The sequence below is a fragment of the Thamnophis elegans genome, chromosome 7 (assembly GCF_009769535.1).
Source record: "Thamnophis elegans isolate rThaEle1 chromosome 7, rThaEle1.pri, whole genome shotgun sequence".
Classification (NCBI taxonomy): Eukaryota; Metazoa; Chordata; class Lepidosauria; order Squamata; family Colubridae; genus Thamnophis; species Thamnophis elegans.
In genome coordinates this window covers 32,112,363-32,132,910 of record NC_045547.1, presented here as the reverse complement: position 1 = coordinate 32,132,910, position 20,548 = coordinate 32,112,363, and the positions used below count along the sequence as shown (strand labels likewise).

General features: G+C 37.0%; 1 protein-coding gene across 1 annotated transcript in view; it reads left to right on the top strand.

The window, feature by feature from the left end:
• Positions 1–319: 319 nt before the first annotated feature.
• The window catches only part of ENTHD1 (ENTH domain containing 1), a 39,374-nt gene continuing 19,145 nt past the window's right edge, over positions 320–20,548 (top strand). Inside the window, exons 1-3 of the mRNA XM_032221148.1 lie at positions 320–759; positions 2,924–3,121; positions 4,919–5,028. Of these exons, the coding sequence (XP_032077039.1) occupies positions 411–759; positions 2,924–3,121; positions 4,919–5,028 (657 nt within the window). The 5' untranslated portion in view covers positions 320–410. The remainder of the gene's footprint in view (positions 760–2,923; positions 3,122–4,918; positions 5,029–20,548) is intronic.

Here is a 20,548-nt window from a genome sequence, read left to right as displayed (position 1 = left end):
ATAGTTGGAAAAAAAGATAAGTATTTCATATTAAATCTCTTGGAAAATTTTGTATGGCAGCAGTCCCCAACTTTTCTGGTTCCAGGGACCAGCAGGGCCGGCGGTGTGTGTGTGTTTGTGTGTGTGTGTGTGAATGGTTTTGTATGCGCACTGCACAATCTGGTTCCCATGTGCATAATATGCTCACCTGCTGCTTGTGCAGCCCGATTCCCCACAGACCTCAGACTAGTACCTCAGGGTTGGGGACTCCTGTTGTATGGTATGATTCTGATTGGTGACAATTTTCTGCTATTTTACTTACAGAATTCTAGTGGTTACTGCAGTGGAAAATGGAAAGAGCGAAAGCAATCATAGCAAAAATCCTTTAATGTTTCCCATCTGTTTAATAACACAAACAATTTGCTACATTCATGGCACTCAGAAGGCATGTAAAAAACCTTGTGAAAAATTATTCTGAAGCTGAGATAAAAGTCAGAGAAGCAACTTCTAATGACCCTTGGGGTCCTTCTAGTTCTCTAATGTTAGAGATAAGTGACCTGACATACAACACAATTTCCCTTTCTGAGATTATGAACATGATCTGGCATAGGATGAATGACCATGGGAAGAACTGGAGGCATGTTTACAAGTCTCTTACACTCTTGGACTATCTCATCAAGAATGGATCGAAGAAAGTCATACAACATTGTCAAGAGGGTTTCTTTAACATTCAGATATTAAAAGATTTTCATCATCTAGATGAAGCGGGAAAAGATCAAGGTAAGATTAAAAGTACTTAAATATATCCATTAAAATTAAATGGATGTGTTTGTCGTTAGCATTGGGTAGCCAGATGTGAACTGCAAACTCCCGGAGAACCACTAGATGGCAGTAAAAAGATAGTGTTTTCTCTATCCTTTTGTTATCTAGTGGTATTCCTTGAAGGTAAAAGATAAGAGTGTAAAGGTAGGTTTGATGCCTAATAGTGAGAACAAACACCTAAGATTAGGTCAACAGCTAGTGTCAGCTAAGTACCAACTGGTAAAGTAGTGGAAGGAATTACACATTTTATATTTCTGGACTTAAAATTCCACACAGATGTTGACAACAATATAAAACAAAGATTTCTGTTAGGGGATAAAATCGAAGATAAATCTAAGCAAAATATTAAAAGTGTAGACATACTGCTAACAAAAGTATGTACTGTTAAGGCTCTGCTCTTGCCCAGACAGTCTGAAAGGTTAAATGAGGAAAAAAAATGTCTTTGAATTATAGTGTTGGAGAAAATGGTCGAGAATATACAGCAGGATAGCAGGAAGGTCAAATCATTTGGTACTAGTTAGTAAGATAAGACAGTTCACTGAAAGCATTAATAATGAAGTTAAGGCTGAAATATTTTTAATGCAAAAGCAAAAGTTCTTTGGAGAAGTGAAACCAATCATGACTAGGCTTTTCAAATTTGTGCAAAAGTATAATTGTCCTGCTATGATCCTTCTCTTTTCTCTTCCCACTGATCTGTCTTTGTGTGCAATATTATATCTTTCTCCTCACTACTTGCACCCCCAAATCTCATACATCATTCAAGAGATTATAGATAGTGAAAACTGGTTTAGTTTTTTTGCTGTTGTCATCATCACCTTACAAACTGCATATATGACATTGATTGGATTTATAAGGTTGGCAGGCAACAAGGCATACAGACTAATTAGGCAACAAGTAAACTTAAAAGAAAGAATATTAATTTTTAATTAACAGCAAAACCAGTCAGATCTCTGTATTATATAGCAAACATGATATTCTTAATTTTAGTTTTTAGTAATTAATTTTAATGATTTAGGTATGTCAATTATTTTTATTTATGTGGTTTACAAGAGAAAAAAATCCATATTGTAAAACAAAAGAACAACTCCTTTGTTTATTTATAACACTAAAGCCATGCACTGTATTGTTTTGTTTCCGGTTGACATAAATGACATAGTGCCTTTTAAATAAATTATTGCATTGTCTTGCAAAATGCAATAGCTCTTTAGTTTCTGATTGTTAAACCTGATCTATAAATAATTATGTCAGGATACTTACTTAATAACTATTTCAATAAAAAAGCTTCATTTCTTATCACCAAATTTTAATTATGCAAGTCTATGATATTCTGCTTTGGTTGGGTTACAAACTATAGTAGACGAATATTCACTAATTCATGCATGTGCATTTTACAGTGTTTATGATACCATGTAATATCATGTATAATGTTTAGGATACCGTGTAATAGATAGGAGAGATAAGACACTACCTATCTCCTGTCTACAAAACAATCTTTTTGGCAGTTCCAAGATTCCACACCTATTTGTACTCTTATTGAGGTGACCTTGTGGGTATAGATAAACCTCCAAGTGGCCTCAGTAGTTTCAGAGAGTGTGCTAAAGATCAGTTGATTACAAAGAAATATGTTCCTTCCACCTCCCAATCCTGTCAGAATGAATCATTCCATTCCCCCCTCCCCATCATCTTGCCAGAACCAATTAAGGTTCATCAAACATCTTCAAATGTCTTCAAGGAAAAATAAAATTAAGAAAGTCCAGTTGCCTTTTGAAAAAACACCTTTGAGACACTAGCATATTACTTACAATACCAGAGAATAACATTTCAAGCTCTATTTGCATGACATTCCCTATTTCTGAAAATGGCAGTTTCTCATAACACTACTTCAGCTAAGGAATCATATAATCCTTGGTCTAGTTTAACAAATGCTTGTAGGAAAAAAAAAACAGTTTTTATTAGAGGCAGGTATATGATGTGATTATGATTTGAAAAACAAGATAATTGCCCTAGGTATAAAGATCTTTATATTTCAGCATTTTCCAAATCCATAAAGTCCTAACAAATATAGTAATCATAGAAGGCATTAGTAAGCTTTACAAATTTATCAATATTTCCTTTTCAACAGGTTTCCATGTAAGAGAGAAAGCTAAGCAAATTCTTGCTATTTTAAAAGATGAACAACTGATGCATAATGAACGTGAAATTGCGCGCCGGACTAGACGGCGCATTTCACATGCAATGCTTTTCTCCCAGAAGCCTTCTAACAAAGCTACGCTTGGCTCAGATCCCATTTCAGAACTCCCTCCATCAGAAAATGTCCAATGTAAGCAGTAAATATTTACCTTGCTATCCATATTTTTGCATTTGAAAGTTTCAGCAACTTCAGTTTGATCAGAACCAGGTGTCTCTTAGCTAAGTCATCCAACCAACTATATAAAAGCATTCTAGGTTTTCACATTAAATTGAAAGTCCTCTATTTGGTTTAAAAAGCAGGATGTTAAGATGGACCTTTGGTCTCATCCAGAAACACTCTCCTTACATTTGTATCCTCTTTTGTGATGAATAAAATGGCTAAAATGATTTAATAGTTGGTATCTAATGGAAAAACACTTTCAAGTGTATCTTTTCTTCCTTAGAACAATAATAAAGCTCTGGCATCTATCTTTTCAATGTTTTCCCTTATATTGATCTTGTGCCAAATGGGTATGGCTTTAGGGGAATTATAACCAATGTACAGCCTGGAAAATCACTAAGGTGAATGAAACCTGAATAAATAAACGAACTGGCTAGGTGTAGGAGATGAACACTTAAATCTGAATTATAGATTTTTTAATCAATTGGCACGAGTATATAAGATACTGATTCTTCTAATAAGAAATATATAGGTTTGCATAAATTGCTGGTAAGTTAGGAAATACTGCTGACATATCCCCACTAGTCCTTCTTTTCTCTAGACTAGCCAAACCCAACTCCTGAAACCATTCTTCATATGTTTTAGTTTCTAGGCCTTTAATCTTAATTGCTCTTCTTTGCACTTTTTCCAAAGTCTCAACATCTTTTTTGTAATGTGGTGACCAAAACTGGATGCAATATTCCAGGTGTTGCCTTACTAAAGTTTTTTAAAGCGATACTAATACGTGATTTGATTCTATGCCTCTGTTTTTTGGCTGCTGCTGCACACTACTAGTTCATATTTAAGTGATTGTTTACTAGGACTCCACTAGTTACTGTTTTTCAGCCAGGTTTCACCTAATATATACTTGTACCTTTAGTTTTCCTGCCAAGGTGTAAAACCTTGCTTTTATCCATATTAAATTTCATTTTGTTGGATAGGGCCCGTTTGTTGGATAGAGCTTGTCTTCTGGGGTGTTGACTATTCCTGCCAGCTTAGTGTTGAAAATAGCAACTAGTATTGAAAGGAGACAGTTACTTTAGTCTAATTATTGCTACATATTTCCATCCATTCTTGATTACAAAAAAGTCTGCCTCAGGGTTGTCTTTCAGAAGTTCTCCGAAGTCCTTTTCAGTAACTTTGATGTAAAATATTTATGTGCCATGCTGCAGTAATATTACTTTGTTTAAATAGTGTTTTGGAAATTTACTATAATTTGCATTACATTCTAATCTTAAGGAGAATGTTTAGAAAATAATGTACTGTCACCAGAAAAAATAGTCAGAATTTATAAAGGTGTTTCAAATTTATGTTGGAAATATAAACAAGAAGTAGGGTTATTTTATCATGCTTGGTAAATGTGTAAAGTGCTAGAAAATTTTGGACTCACTTTAGTGGCAGGGATGATACTGGACCTAATTTGCTGATTATTTTCAATATATTTTTCACCCCAAAAACTATAACTTTGTTATATTTATATTTATATTAATTCTATTTGTTGGGGGTGGGGGAGGAAAAAAGAGATCAAAAGCAGAGTTAATGGTAAAGTTCAGCAGAGTTTATGGAAATTTCAATTCTGTCTCGGCATGTGAATTAGCTTAGCCACTGTTGGAAATACTAGGACAGCAACTCTTGTTTTTTTCGGAGGTCTAACTAACTTTGGAGAGGTTTTTCCTTTTTACTCACTCTCTCTGTCACACACTTACAATATATTTATTTCTTTGGCAGGTTTGCTGCCTAAGGCATTACCTGCAGCAGAGCAAAACCAGCAGACATGCAAAACAGAAATAGCCCAAGAAGCAACAGTACTGAATATCATTGCAAAGAAGTCATCAGAGGTAATAATAGTATTATTGGGCTCTTCAATTTGATAAAGAATTCTTGAAATTTTCATAATTCTTGTGCACAGGAATTTGTATGGGTATCTGCTTGAAGTAAATACTCTTTAAACCAGATATCTTTTTTAAAAAAAAGGTAAATGTGGACATTCTGGCAACATGTTTCTTTTCTTCATCTTCTCCGTCGTCCATGACAAAGGCCAACTGAAATTGTCCTTACCTCTATTAATATTAAAATAGTATTTTCCTCTTTATTCTTATATCATCTAAGGGCAGATAATGGCTGGGAAGTGGAGAAAGGACCAGCAATGGAAGCAGCAGATTTCACGCCAATATAATGTTCTGCTAACTGAAGAATGATTGAATAAAATTTCATGAAAGCTAATTTGCTAGCAGCAGTTACATGAGCAGTAGATGGTCTCTTGGTCTCCAAGTAGCGGATCTTAGAAATAAAAATTGTAATCTGTGATTACTCTTATGCCTTGTTAATAGCTGTTTAGAGATATCTAGTAGTCATTGTTCAAAATCAAATATTGGACCTTTCTGTAATTGCTCAAACAATTGTTCTGAACAAATCATCCAACAATAACTTACTGTCTCCCATTGAATGAGTGCATGCATCCCAGATTAAGTCATATATTTTTTAAAACGTTTGTATTTCAGACTAATTCAATAAAGAAAATTACCTACATAAATAGAATTAATAAAATAATATGGCACAACATTTATCAAAACAAACCAAACAAAGAGGCTGAGCAAGCCAAGCAAATTGATCAAATTGCTTAAATGTTGTTTGGCCTTTTGTTGGAAAAAGTCCTCTATTGAGATATCAATTATATCAGAAATCTACAAAAGCAACTGGGAGTCAGATAAGGATGTATACTAGCTCTCATTTTGTTTAATTAATGATATGCAAAAGTCCTAGATAGAGAGATAGATAGACAGACAGACAGAAAAATGAACATGTAAAAACATTCTGCTTTTGCTGAATGATGCAATGCAATTCTGCAGAATTGATGTCATAGACCCAGGTTGGGGTGACTGCTGTACAGATTTAGTTCATATTGTGCACTCAACTACCTGAACATCAATAAGGTCAAGGCCAAGGTACTTGTTTTGAGAAGAACTGGACTAGGTATATTGCAGCCTGCACAAAGAACATAATGATCATGTTAAGATCTATCTATACTTAGAAATTGTTTCTGCAGAAGCAGATTCCTGGCTCCCATATTTTAAGAGAAGTTTTTAAAGGGCTCCAGCCTATGTCAACCCCGTAAGACAACTGACTAACCATTGCTTCCCAGGTTCTCCAATTCCAATCAAAGGGGAAATAACACCGAAATAGTGATTATATATATCATGAAGAATTGTAGAGATATACAAATGCCCTTTTATTGGAACAGATATTTTGTTGAAATGCATCTTGGGGATGTGTGAATAAATCTATACCAACTCCAGCAGTAAGGGCAAAGTTGATTATATTCCATATACCAAGCCATCTAGTTATTAAAGAAGTTAATTGGATGAAGATCTTATTTATGGGTCCAGCTAGATTACCCAGGCTTTGTTCTATATAGCAGTTGCATAACATGCTCCTCATGCTCGGGCTGCCCAACTTTCAAATGTCATAATATGGATTTTATTTATTTATTTATTTATTTATTTATTTATTTTGTCAAGCATGTATAAGATATAACAGGTATAAGTATAAACATGGACATGGAAATGGGTATGAATATTTTTTTTACAAATAAATTTACTTTTTATTCGTAAATTTATTTACAAATAAATAAATTGGATTTTTCATCCAATTTAGTCAGATCTGAAGGCCAACAGATGCTTCAAACAACAAAGGATCATTAATGTGTCTGCTTAAGAAGAAATGGCTGGTTGAATACAAATAGGCTCCTTGGTTAAAGAAAGTATTTAACAACTTACATGCCTCAACTCTTTAGAAGAGCTTTTTCTAGAGCTTGTTTTGAACTAGATTCTGTGGTGAGATATAGGAGGTTTCATGGAGTTCCATCTGAAGAAAGATTGCATAATTGTGGTACACTAGTGGTGCAACACATTGCACGTAGCCTCCTTAAATGCAGATTGTATTTTGCAAAAAGGTCTGCTTACCTTTCTTATTTAAAACCTAAAAATTGGGACACCCAGAAGAATTTGTCATACTTTTTGCAGGGAATGAACCTGCATATCACTAGTAAGACTGCACTCTCTATATCAAAGGCCATTTTGAAGAGGGCAGACCATATAGATCAAATTGGGGTTAACTGTAAGGGCGACAACTTATTATGAATATGTACTATTTTCTTTATATTTACTTTATATATACAACAAATTAAATTCACTTTCATCATTAAATGCTCAAAGAAATGCTGGAGCATCTGTCAACATTCATTTATGTAAAAATATTGGATTTCTTCTTTGAGCAGCTTCCTAGGAATTGTTAGACTGAATTAAACAAAAGAATCTGATCCACTGTATTTTAGACCCAATGGATTTGCTCCAATTTATAGAGTTATCAGATGGAGCACTAAGCCTATGAATTAGTGAAATGAAATAAGGAGTGCAATTTTCTGACTGATTTATTAAATGGAATAGATCAGCACATAGTGGAAATTTATATCCTGCATCTATCTCTTTACTGCATACCACATACCACCACTGGGATAACTTTGGCTTTATTTTCCATATCCTTTCAAGTTTCTCCTTCAGACCCCAGTACTTCTCCAGCTTCTCATATTTCTTCTTCTTGGTGTTGCTGTTACGATCACTATCACTATCCCAGAGATTCGACCAATATTCCATCACTCAGGCTGGGGGGTCAAATTCTACACCCCTCAGAGAGGGTTCGCAACTTGGGAGTCCTCCTGGACTCACAGCTATCGTTTGACCACCATTTAATGGCTGTGACCAGGGGGGCATTCGCCCAGGTTCGCCTGGTGCGCCAGTTGCGACCCTACCTGAATCGGGAGGCTCTCACAACAGTCACCCGGGCCCTTGTGACCTCTAGGCTGGAATACTGCAACGTGCTCTACATGGGGCTGCCCTTGAAGAGCATCCGGCGACTTCAGCTAGTACAGAATGCGGCCGCGCGAGTGATTGTGGGTGCACCTCGGTTCACCCGCATAACACCTATCCTCCGCGAGCTGCGCTGGCTACCTGTCGATCTCCGGATGCGCTTCAAGGTGCTATTAGTCACCCATAAAGCCCTACATGGCAGTGGATCTGGATACTTGAGAGACCGCCTTCTGCCAATTACATCCCTGCGACCAATAAGATCACATAGATTAGGCCTCCTCCGTATACCATCGGCCAGCCAGTGTCGGCTGGCAACTACAAGGAGGAGGGCCTTCTCAGTAGTAGCCCCGACCCTTTGGAACGAGCTCCCCGTAGAGATTCGCACCCTCGCCACCGTCCAGGCCTTCCGCACAGCCTTGAAGAACTGGCTCGCCCGTCAGGCCTGGGGACAAGGATAGTTCCCCTCCCGAATGATGAATGTATGTTGTTTATTATTTTATTATATGTCTTATCTTAATGTCTGTATCTCCCCTTCCCCGATTTTATGTGAGCCGCCCTGAGTCCCCTCAGGGAAAAGGGCGGCCTACAAATATTAATAAAATCTCTCTCTAAAAAATCATGATGTCTGGCCTTCTGTGTGGATTTGGAAGTTCCATAGGAACGTAGCCCTGTTTTCCACAATCTTCTATGGAATCTCCCATCTGCACTAACTCTTACACTATGCAGTTGTTACTATACATATAATTCCAGCTAGTGCCATTGAATGTATGCTATTCCTGCCTGCATCTGACACCCTGCCACTATGGTGGTCTCTCTCTCTCTGCATAGTCTGTACCTTGGGTCCTATTTAATACTCTTGCTTCTACAGATCTGGTTCCTAGTGCCTGTTGCTGTGCTACTATGATCAGTGTCTCAGTGCTGGCTTTTAGTCCATCCCTTTTCACCCAATGGTAGAATTTTCCAATGTCTGCTATCTCAGCTATCTGTCAATGTTATATCACATGCAACGTCTTATCTTGCCAGGGCACTTTCCCTGTTTGATCTTCCTCCCATGATTGCTAGCGTCTCAGATATTTTCTCAGCAGTTCATCTTTTGGTGCCATATACTGATATATACTCTTGAATGCTCTAGGTTTTGTCCAGGATAGTGGCTTTGACACTCATCTGATCCCATCCTCCCTCTTTTCAGCTGGTGTATAGTTTCTATGTGTTGGACTTGGGATGGTAACCTCCAAGGTTTTTGGAGTTTTTGTTTCTTCACATCGGTATCTTCCAATAGGTGTGGATCATGTCTGGGCCAGGTGCTGTCCAGCTCTTCATATTCTTGACCCTCTGTTGGATGTCTGCTACTGTGATTGTGACTGATTCCCATTCTGGTAGATTGGTGTGGTCTGCTCTCAGGTCCTGCAGCCACTTTGCACTGATGGTTGTATGCCATCTCTTTCTTCCATATGTTTTTCCAGGACTGCTCCATTTTTGTCCTTAGCCTGGTAGCCAGTGCTTTAGCAATCTCTAGGGCTTTCAATGGAGTCAGGCCTTTGCATGTTGTCAGTAGCTAAGTCTTATCCTTAATCTTCACATTTTTATGTAAATCATTCTTTTCCCCCAAGCTTAATCCCTGGTATTGCCATGGGTTGATGCCTTTGAACTGTGATGCTGGCGTAAATTACTTTGTTTACCGTGGTCAGTCAAAATAACTAACAGAAGGGTGTTATAAAACCAGACACATCACTGAAGACTATATCTGATTCACTTTGGCCATGTTATGCATGCAAATTTATTGGAGAAGGCAATGATGTTAGGAATGGTTAATGGATAAAGAAGAGGCAAGCAAAGAATATGCTGGCTTGATAATAGCAATAGCAATAGCAGTTAGACTTATATACCACTTCATAGGGCTTTCAGCCCTCTCTAAGCGGTTTACAGAGTCAGCATATCACCCCCACAGTTTGGGTCCTCATTTTACCCACCTCAGAAGGATGGAAGGCTGAGTCAACCCTGAGCCGGTGAGATTTGAACCGCTGAACTGCAGATAACAGTCAGCTGAAGTGGCTGCAGTACAGCACTCTAACCACTGCGCCACCTCGGCTCTCTCATTAAATCTGATGCAAAGTTGAACATATAACAATTGAAGGAAGCTGTGCTTGACAGGGTAGCATGGTGAGCACTTGCCTATAAAGTAGCCAAAATAGCAATAGCAATAGCAGTAGACTTATATACCGCTTCATAGGCCTTTCAGGCCTCTCTAAGCGGTTTACAGAGAGTCAGCATATTGCCCCCAACAATCTGGGTCCTCATTTTACCCACCTCGGAAGGATGGAAGGCTGAGTCAACCCTGAGCCGGTGAGATTTGAACCGCTGACCTGCTGATCTAGCAGTAGCCTGCAGTGCTGCATTTAACCACTGCGCCACCTTGGCTCATAAAGGTGGACAAAACTAAATAATTAAAAACAAAACAAAATTGCCATGTGGAGGAAACAAACATTCGGTCCGAAACCATGAGAAGCTGCTATAAACAAACACTTTATTATCACGTATCAGTATTGATGCTGAGTTGGACAGACAAATGGTCTGTCTCAGTTCTACTTCTCAACGATTTCTTGTTGAATGGTGTTGCTGCTTTGGGAAGAAGCTTAAAATGGAAAGGTACTCTACAGTACCACTATACTCCTGTGAAATGTCTCTTTGTATCAAGATTAGTAGTATTTGCCCCAATCCAACTACAGAGATTATTCTGTATGAGAATACATGGAGATTTCATACAAGTTGTGTTGTTATGTAAAATTTTAACATCAAAAAACAATAACACATTAGTGGAAAACTGAAAACAGCTGATCTTTATAGTTGCAGAAATTAACATTAACAAAATTTGCCAATAGTACCAATGTTGAGACAAGCTATTTAAATTAATTGTGTTTTAATTAATATAATATTGATTTCAATCCTATGCAATATTTTCTCATTTCCTCCTCCTTCACTTTTCATAGTTAATCATATTTATCACTTATGTGAGTGCCTCATGGTTTCTAGCCACTGTTGTTGACTAATTAAGCATCACTTTAATTGTCATTAATGTCAACATTTACTCAGATAATGTACCGTCTCATAATATTTGAGATGGTGGATTCATTTCTTGTTCTATAAATAAGGATTTAACAATAGCTGCAAGTGTATGAGCTTACTTGTATCTTTCTTGGTGATTCAGTATACAGGCTTACTTATTGTAGGTGAATACACTGTGTAAAAGTTTAATAGTTGTCCACTTGAGTGCTCAGATTTTTAAAAAAATTACCCAAGACTATCAAAAACTATTTGGGAATTGGCAAATCTTCAGATTAACCACTGCTGTAGTGGTTTCTGTAAGATCATTTGCGCACAAGGAGCTTATAGCATCTTCATTGCATCATCACTGAACTAAAGTGACCATTTTGGGGCAATTTGGGGTGACTTCAGAAAATCCATAATTACTTCTGCAATTGTAATTTGTTGGACAGAGATTATGGTAGTTTGAGACAACAAGTTGCAGAAGGCTCCTGTAAAGGTTTCTGATCTTTTTATGTGAAAAGGTCCTGAGATTTGCTGAGGGGAAAACTTTTGACTATGTATAGTTGTAGTGGGGCCAGAGTCAGTAGTGAGTGATGAATCGAAAAAAAGAGAATTGGTGAGAGTGCATCTAATTTCTTTCAGGCCTCCTTTCTCTGTTTTAACCCCTCCTTTTGAGTCTAAGGTCTATCACATTTAGTCTAATATGCAGATTGCAAAGGCATGAATAATTACAATCAGATCTGCAGTAAACAAAATGAATGTCATTAACCTCTCAGTTATACTGATCATTATTACTTTAATATGGATACACTTGGCACCCCAGGTTGAAAAGGATGAATGCTCCAAGGTACTGTAAGTGGATGTAAGCAAAAAAACTTTCATCAGCATCTTAATGAAATTGGCTCAGATTGCTGTATGTCCATATAATTCCAGTCATGTCCTTCATAAATATCTACTTATTATGCTATGGCAACTAAAATATTTGTTCCAAGGGTAAGATTTTTTCTTATAAATGTGTCCTCAAGTATAGTCACAGTGTAGCTATCCTTTCTTCTTTTCTATGCTTGTACTGATCCTTTCTTTTTTCTGGGAAAAATTCAAAGCACAATAGAAACTGCAATGAGAAAATTAGCGAATGATATAATGAGAGTTTAGGCAAATTATGTATTCCTTATCCTTCTAAAGGTCTATTCACTTATCTATATGCAAACTATTTCATTAAGAAATTATTAAAGTTTTAGGCTGGCTTTGTTTTATTATCATGATACAAAAACAATGAGATGGAAATTGCTTTTCTAATTTACTTCCATGTGCTTTGGAATATCAGATATACTTTCCTCTTTCTAAATTCAGGTGTATGTTTTTTGTTTTTTTTAAATCTAAAGACATTTACCACATCTTTTATTCTGTAAAACTCTTGCAGGACAAGGCAGAAATACCCAGTGAAGAACTACCCAATTCCTGTCCACTCCACAGTCACAGTGGGAATGTAACAAATCTGTTTTTGGTACATTTTCTCTAGATATGTAGCTGACTCAATATCTGAAATTAAATCCAGTGCACAAAATTGCATTAGCTAATGCTAATGCCCTGCTGGTGGAGAAGCTAAATAGCCTCTTCACCCACTTTGAGGTCAAAAGACAGGTCTGTGGCTGTAGCCCAAAGGTCATCTAACCCCCAGGATGAACATCACCCTGGATGATCATCAAGTGAGAGCTTTGCTGAAAACTGTAAATCCCAAAAAGCTGCAGGTCCAGATGGGGTGCTGGGGAAAGTGGTAAAAACCTGTGCTGACCAATTAACAGGGGTCCTGACAAGGATTTTTAACATCTCCATGCAAAAAAGCTAGAGTCTCATCATGCTTGAAAGCAGCCACAATTACGCCAGTTCCAAAGAAAGCAGCCATGAACAGCCTGAATGACTATAGACTGGTCTTACAACACCTCAGGTCCTGTCTTCCACCAAATTTCAATCAACACCAGTTGCTTATAGAAGCAAAAGGTTGACAGGGGATGCCATCACCACTGCTCTACATATTGCACTGAGCCACCTTGAGAAATCTGGGAATTATGTCAGAATGCTTTTTGTAGACTATAGCTCGGTCTTTAGCACCATCTTACCAGGCACTCTCATTGAAAAGCTGACTGACCTGAATTTCCCTCCCCTCACTTGTGACTGGATCAAAGACTTCCTGACGGATCATCCACAAACAGTAAGGGCTGGATCCTTTATATCTTCCAAGCTGAAGCTCAGCAAAGGCTCCCCTCAGGGCTGTGTGCTCAGCCCCTACCTGTACACGCTGTACATACATGACTGCATATCCTCTGATCCATCCAACATCATAATAAAGTTTGTAGATGACGCAACAGTGCTGGGTCTCATAACTGAGGAGACAAATCAGCATACAGGGAAGAAGTCCAGAAGGTATCTGCATGATGCTTAAAAAACAACTTACATCTAAATACTAGTAAGACAAAGGAGATGGTGCCAAATTTCCAGAAGCACAGAGAAGAATCTGCCCCACTGTATATCCTCTTTTAAATTCTTGGGAGTGTTTATTAGTTAAGATCTCACCTGGAAAAATAACACATCCCTGGTGATTGGCAAGACCCAACAGAGACTTCATTTCCTTAGAGTCCTGCCAAAAAAATCAGGTGGAACAGCGGCTGATGACCTCTTTCTATTGGTTCACAATAGAAACTGTCCTCACATATTGCATTATAGTATGGTACACTGGTTTAACTGCTGCTGACAGGAAGGCACTATAGGGAGTGATCAACTTGGCACAAGTAACCATTGGTTGCCCTCTAACACCAATGGATGACATCGCCAGGTCTTGCTGCTTTAGCAGAGTAAGGAAGATACTCAGAGATGATTCACACCTTGGTCAGTGTCTCTTTGCACTTCTACCATCAGGCAGAAAACAACAGAGCATAGCCAGCCAAATAAATAGGTTTAAAAATAGTTTCTATCCTGGGCTGTCAGACTCAAACACAACCACAATCACTCCACGCACACACGGAAACCTATGACTAGTTTTTTCTTTTTCTTTCTTTTTCTTGTTTCTTTCCCCCTAATTAGTTGCATTGGGATTATTCCTTATACTATTTATATTGTTTGTATTTGTTGTCATAGATTGCACCAGTGAAGCTGAAACCAATTTCATATTTATTTTGTACAATGACAATAAAGGCTATACTATACAAAAGACTATTGGAAATCCCACATTATAATTCAAAATATATCCCCAAGATCGAAGCATTGCCAGCCTTGTGCATGGAAGGATACGTATTCAAAGCAAATACAGTCGGAATTCCTTGACTCTATAAATCAGAAGTTTTAGTCTTACCCCTTGGTATGTTTTTATGATTACATATGGAACACACGCCCTATTGATGAAAAAGATTGAGCCAAAATAAGAGATAAGCCCTTCCAACTTTCATTATCTTTTAACATTTTGTCATCTTCACTGAGCAGCTAATAATTCATTTCTCTTCCGTTTAATTTTAGCATATAATATTCTTAGCATTTATCACAAACCTCTTATCACTGTGAGCATTAGCATTTCTGATACCATCTCTGCAGTTCCTGGCTATCTCTGTATTTCTAACCTATCTGTCAAAGAATCACAGAATGCAAAAGGGTTGGAAAGGACTTTGCAAGCTCTTCAAGCACCTGCCCGGTGCAATAAACCACTACTACAGCATTCCTAAGAATTGCCTCCATTTTAAAAAAATCAAGCAAAGGAGCATCTACCACCAGCAGCACATAGAAAATTATGGAGGGAACAAATCATTACATGGTATTTTGAACTGAAAACCTCTCTGAAATATTTTGAATGAAGAAGCAATACAAGTTTAAAAGAAGAAATATACTCTGTTCCATCTGAGGAGAATAGGCAGGAAGATTTACATATATGTTTCTTAGGTCATGATAATTCCCACTGCAACTCATAAAAAATAGCTACTTGGCCTCTGGTGGTAAATGAAAATATGACTTTCCCAATGTTGCAAATATTCCACTTTCATGAATAATAAGAAATGTTTAGGGCAATACGACCCAATCCTATGTTTCATTTGCAGAATAGCACATTGGAGGTTTACTGTGATTTTACAATAGTAAATTTATATACTTGAAAATAAAGCTTAAAGCAACAGGCATGTCTACTTCAATGAAATGGCAGTTCTCAATTGTTCTGCCCAAAGAGAAGTACTTTTTCTCCAAGCAGGTTGCTTATTTAGGTAGGCTGTTATTACTAGTAGCTGTTTTTTCAGCTCTGAGATAGTCAGTCCATCCTAACTTTTAACACCAATCTTTCCCAAATGTTAGTCTTTTATTAGCCCATGTGTTTTTATCAGATAGCATTTAAACTGTAACTTGAAAATAGAACATTGACATTTCTAGTTCTACTTCCAAGTCTTAAATCAGTGTGTCCTTTTCTATTTTCAAAACTTTTTGTTCAGATGGGTTAGCTTATGCTCCTGTTATCCTCACTGAGGTTTGCCTTTGTGCTTTTAGTGTCTCCTTTAAGAAATTCCCATTTGTCTTGGGCTTCTTTTCCTATTAGCTTTTTCTGTCCTGGCATCTCAATTATCATTGCTATGAGTTCATTAAAATGCAGTTTCTGGAATCCAAGTTGCATATTTACTTAAAATACTCGGTTTTATTTTTCAAAAACCAAGAGTCTGAGCATTACATGGCTACTTGTTGTTCTTATTGCTTCCATAAGTAATATCAAGTCAAGAATAGATGATTTTCTGGTGCTTGCCTCTTTTTTCTGGAGACAGTGGCACCAAGCAAGGAGGGAATTTTCTAGTAAGACCATGTTTACCAGAGTATCTTCCAACAGATATCAGGCTCATCAAAAACCCCTATTACAGTTATTTCATCTCTTTTTTAAAGGAACTGCAGTTTGCTTTTCTTTCTTCTTGATTGATGGACTTGATTTTTACTTAACAGTAAAAATCCTCTTTCCTATTGCTTTTGTCTGTTTTGAAAACTTGCATCCTTTACAAGATTTGATGTATCCCAAATTGACAATGTAGTTAAAAAAGAAATGCTTTCTCATTCTCAGGTAGATGTAATAGGACAGTCCTGTTACACGAAGCAAAAAGTAAATCTTGTAGCAGCACTTTTTACTAACATATTTTATGAAAAGGCATAAATTTTTGTGAATTGCAGCTCCATTTAGCAGATGCACAAAGTCACTAGACTGATGTAGGATTTAAATTGAGATGAAACTGAGGGGCAAATGGAGGGAAAGACAGGTTGGTTATGCAGATTTAGGTTACATGTGAGACAGATTATAAGAACCAAAGCAATTGACTGTTGGATTGAAAACCTGTTGTATTTGTTGAGACCTTTGGTTTTTAACACATTACGGTGGTTAAAAATATAACTTTATCACTTTAACTTTATACCAGCATCCATATGTCAAACTGGAATTATTACATAAAAACTGATATTGACTTCTTCTAGTTTAGTTTTAAAGCAAAAAGTGTAGGTTCTCCAGTTTGATAATCCACTTTATAAATTAAGGTATTTCATTGAGTTTAAATTCTCTAACGACAAACTCTTGATTTTGGGATGGGTGAACTTGATTAATATACACTAAAGACAAACCAAATTTATTTTGCATTGCTCTGTAGGTGATGCATCTCTATGTGTTCCATGGCAAATCACTCAGCAGCCCTCTCTCCCCTAACTAAGGCTATGGTTTTTAAGATAGAAGAAAGGGGGGAAAGGAGGATTACTTGGCCACTTTGTTCATGCTGCAGCAGCAGAAGACTAGGCCCATCAAGGTGTCCTTTCACTGCCTCAGTCACCAGCAGTCTCTCTTCCTTCCACCTATACTAATACCTCTGGGGAGTGGAAAGCTTCCTCTCACGCCCCCATTCAAAGACTCACAGTTTCTCTTCTCAGAAAGATCTCCCCAAAAGAATGCACTAAAATATAGGTTATTACTAGATGGCACAAAGAGTTAAAGAATTTTCCTGATAGTATATACCCCTGAGGGCTTTGCTTTCAGTGTATGGTATTGCTGCTGAGGAAATGACTGGTTTGGGAGTAAAACAGGGGAGCATATAGAACAGCAGTGACTGCAACATCTCCCTTCCTTCTCCCTCCCCTCCCCATCTCTCCCCCCTGCTTCCTTTTATATTCTTCTTCTTACAAATTCCTATTGGGGATCTACGCTTAGACTACCATGCCTGAGTTGCAAAAATCTGTATGATGGCTGCAAAAAAGTATAGGAGATTCTCTTTGCTATTACAGAGTAATTGTCTAGATGTTTATAACCAAGATCTCTGTTCCTACCTGTGCAATCAGATTTGTTGAATGTGTAGGGGCAGATGGCAAGGGAGCTGCTTTGTAGCAGGCCTCCTATGTTGCAGGTCCCAAGGTGGCTGTTTCTCCCCCTTCTCTTTATTTATGCCTCTAGGATTGCTTCAAAAGCTGTGGTTTACAAAGAGCTGAATTCAGTTTCCCCGTAGCTATATGTGTGGTTAAAATGTTTTCTGTACCAGACTGAGTGCTGCTTTTAACACCTGTTGTTTTTCTACTTCAGAAAACTGTTTCAAGCACTGTTTGAAACAGTTTGTTAAACAGTTTGCGCTATGGTCTTCATACCAACTTTTGTAACTTCTGATTTTCCTTACAAAGAGTAGAGAGAATTTTAAATATATCAGTTGTGCAACATTTGAGGCTGTGAGGTTTTTTTTAATGAAACTTAGGTAATGTTAAATGTAACACACATAAAAGATTGGCAATAAATACTATTTTTGACTACAAAAGCAAATCAATGTTTTATTTATTTTTCCATGTACATGTTAAAATGCATACATACATATGTATGCATGTATCTTTGCAATAGATTTCCAAATAGCTAAAAGTGTATGTTTTGGGGTCATATAACTGTATAATCAATCAAGCACCATTATACATTAATTTTGAGATAGATTTGTTATACATCTAATCTTGTTTCACTTCTTTATATGTAAAGTATTTCTTAAGAAAAAATGAACATAATCATAATCTTAAGATTTGATGAAAATCCTTAGTTCAGCTGGTCTGCACTAGTTGAAGTTAGGTTACAATAGAACAGTACAGAAATAGGGAGCATTTAAGATTTTTTTCTTGAGAGTTGTGAAGTGCATTGTGCGCTTTTCAATTATTAAATGTGAAATAATAGCTCTTGATTTGATTTGATTATGTGTCATATAGCCATTTTTGACTCTCAGAAATCACACAGATTTTCTCCATGACATTCTATTCCTAATCTAATCTTTCAAGTCTCCCAATAGTACACTCGTTGAAGCATATTTTTGGCTGTCTTCTTTTATTTCTTTCCACCTTTCCCAGCATTAGAGCCTTTTCCAGAGAGTTGGGTCTTCAGATAATATGTGAATAGTAGGATGATATCAGCCTGGTCATTTGTGCCTTTAGTATCTTCAATACCAGTGTTAAGGGTTGTTGCTTTACATGTTGGAATTAGTTGGTCTTCCTTATATTTAATTTTACTCCTATTTTTGCACTTTGCTCCTTAACTATTTTTACTAGAGTTTGCAGATATATTGCATTTTAAGCTACCAGAGTAGTGCAATTAGCATAGGACAGGTTATTAGCTTCTTTTCAGAATATAAAACCATGCTTATCTTCTTCAGGTTTCCTTAATATATATTCAGTACATAGGTTGAATAAATAAGGGGAGAGTATGGCAGCTCATCTCCTTTGCCAATCAGGAGTCAGTCTGTTTCATCATGTTCTATCTGTCCTGACCTGTATATAATTTTCTCATGAGGACAACTTATTAACCGCAGGAACCACCATTAATATAACAAGCTTAAAATATTTAGAAGACATATGTTATCCTAGAACACAACATATTCTGTGGGAATTTTATGAAAATTAGGATGAGAACTGGTTAGGAAAGTTTTCTTACTTTAAAAAAGGAGATTATATATTTTTTGATTTGTTGTGCTATTCCCTTTTTGAGTGGTGAATTTCAGTTTTCTGCAGGTAGCAATTCTTTATATCTCATGGAGTGCTTCCTCCAGGTCACTGGAAGAGGGTTTGAAAAGCCCCCAGTATACAAATAATACTCTATTGAATGTATGGCAGGCTGCAATCATTGTGGCATATTATAGTGTCACAATAGAGTCTCATAAAATTCTGGTGGTCTATAGTAGATGATATCAGGATTTCCTGAGAGCAGTTAGAGTGTTTGAGGCTGCAAGATTGACTACCTTTAGTTTCAGCTCATAGAAATGAAATTAGTTTGATCTAATTCTAATCGGCTATTGCCCAAATACTTCAACTCCTTACAATTGCTTCAGGAAACTAATATAAGATTTATTCTGTCAGCTTTACTCTTGAGAGAAGGAGCAGCAACAACACAAAAATCAAACTTTGTACACGGTAGATGATAAAATGATTACTTGTCAACAGTCTATGAAATGCTTGGGGAAACTCAGATGATCTAGCAACTGGCTGCGATATCTAGATAAGAAATCTTTAGAACTACTTTTCTCTGTAGTTATGTATTTAAACAGGAATTTTAAAATGAAGTCAAGGTAAAGGATATTCTAAAAACATTTAAAATATACACCTATCAGTGGATAAAAAAACTAGGATTTGTAAATAACCAATGTTTATTTTTAAAATTAAATCTGAGTTGGCAAAATTAAACATTTTATTTAGAAAAGGAGGCAATCTAAGAGAAGAATTCTCAAGCAGGAAATTTGTAGTTTAGTTACTCTAAAATATATTTATTTAGAAAATGTATATGGCTGTTCAATTTATGTGAATAATTATGGGTTCACCAGTGGTGGGATTCAATTTTTTTTACTGTTGGCTCTGTGGGCATGGCTTGGTGGGCGTGGCATGGCATGGTTTGGTGGGTGTGGCAGGGGAAGGATACTGCAAAATCTCCATTCCCTCCCCACCCTATCCCACCCCACTAACCTGCTTTCCAGCTCCATTCTCCTGTGCAAGGGCAACAAAAGAAGACCCAGCTGATCAACTGGGACTCAGGAGACAGCAAATAGGTGGAGGCGGGGCCAGCCAAAGGTGGCATTTGTCGGTTCTCTGAACTATTCAAAATTTTCGCTACTGGTTCTCCAGAACTGGTCAGAACTGGCTGAACACCACCTCTGGTTCCCATTGGATCAAGACATCCAAATTTCAGAGGAGAGGCTGTTGCATTTCTGAAATAACCAAATGTAAGAAAAAACTTAGAAACCTGCTTTTTGTTTCAAATTATTTTTCATTTGGAAGCCAGTTTTTGCCTGAAGGTTTAGGGTTAGAATTACGATTAGGTTGCTTGAAGAGTACTTATCAATGAATAAACTGTGTTCCAAACATATATTTTACATATGTGGACTTATTTTTTCAATAAACAATATCTTTCATTGATAGGAAATTTATGTCTAAAATAAAGTATCATGTACAG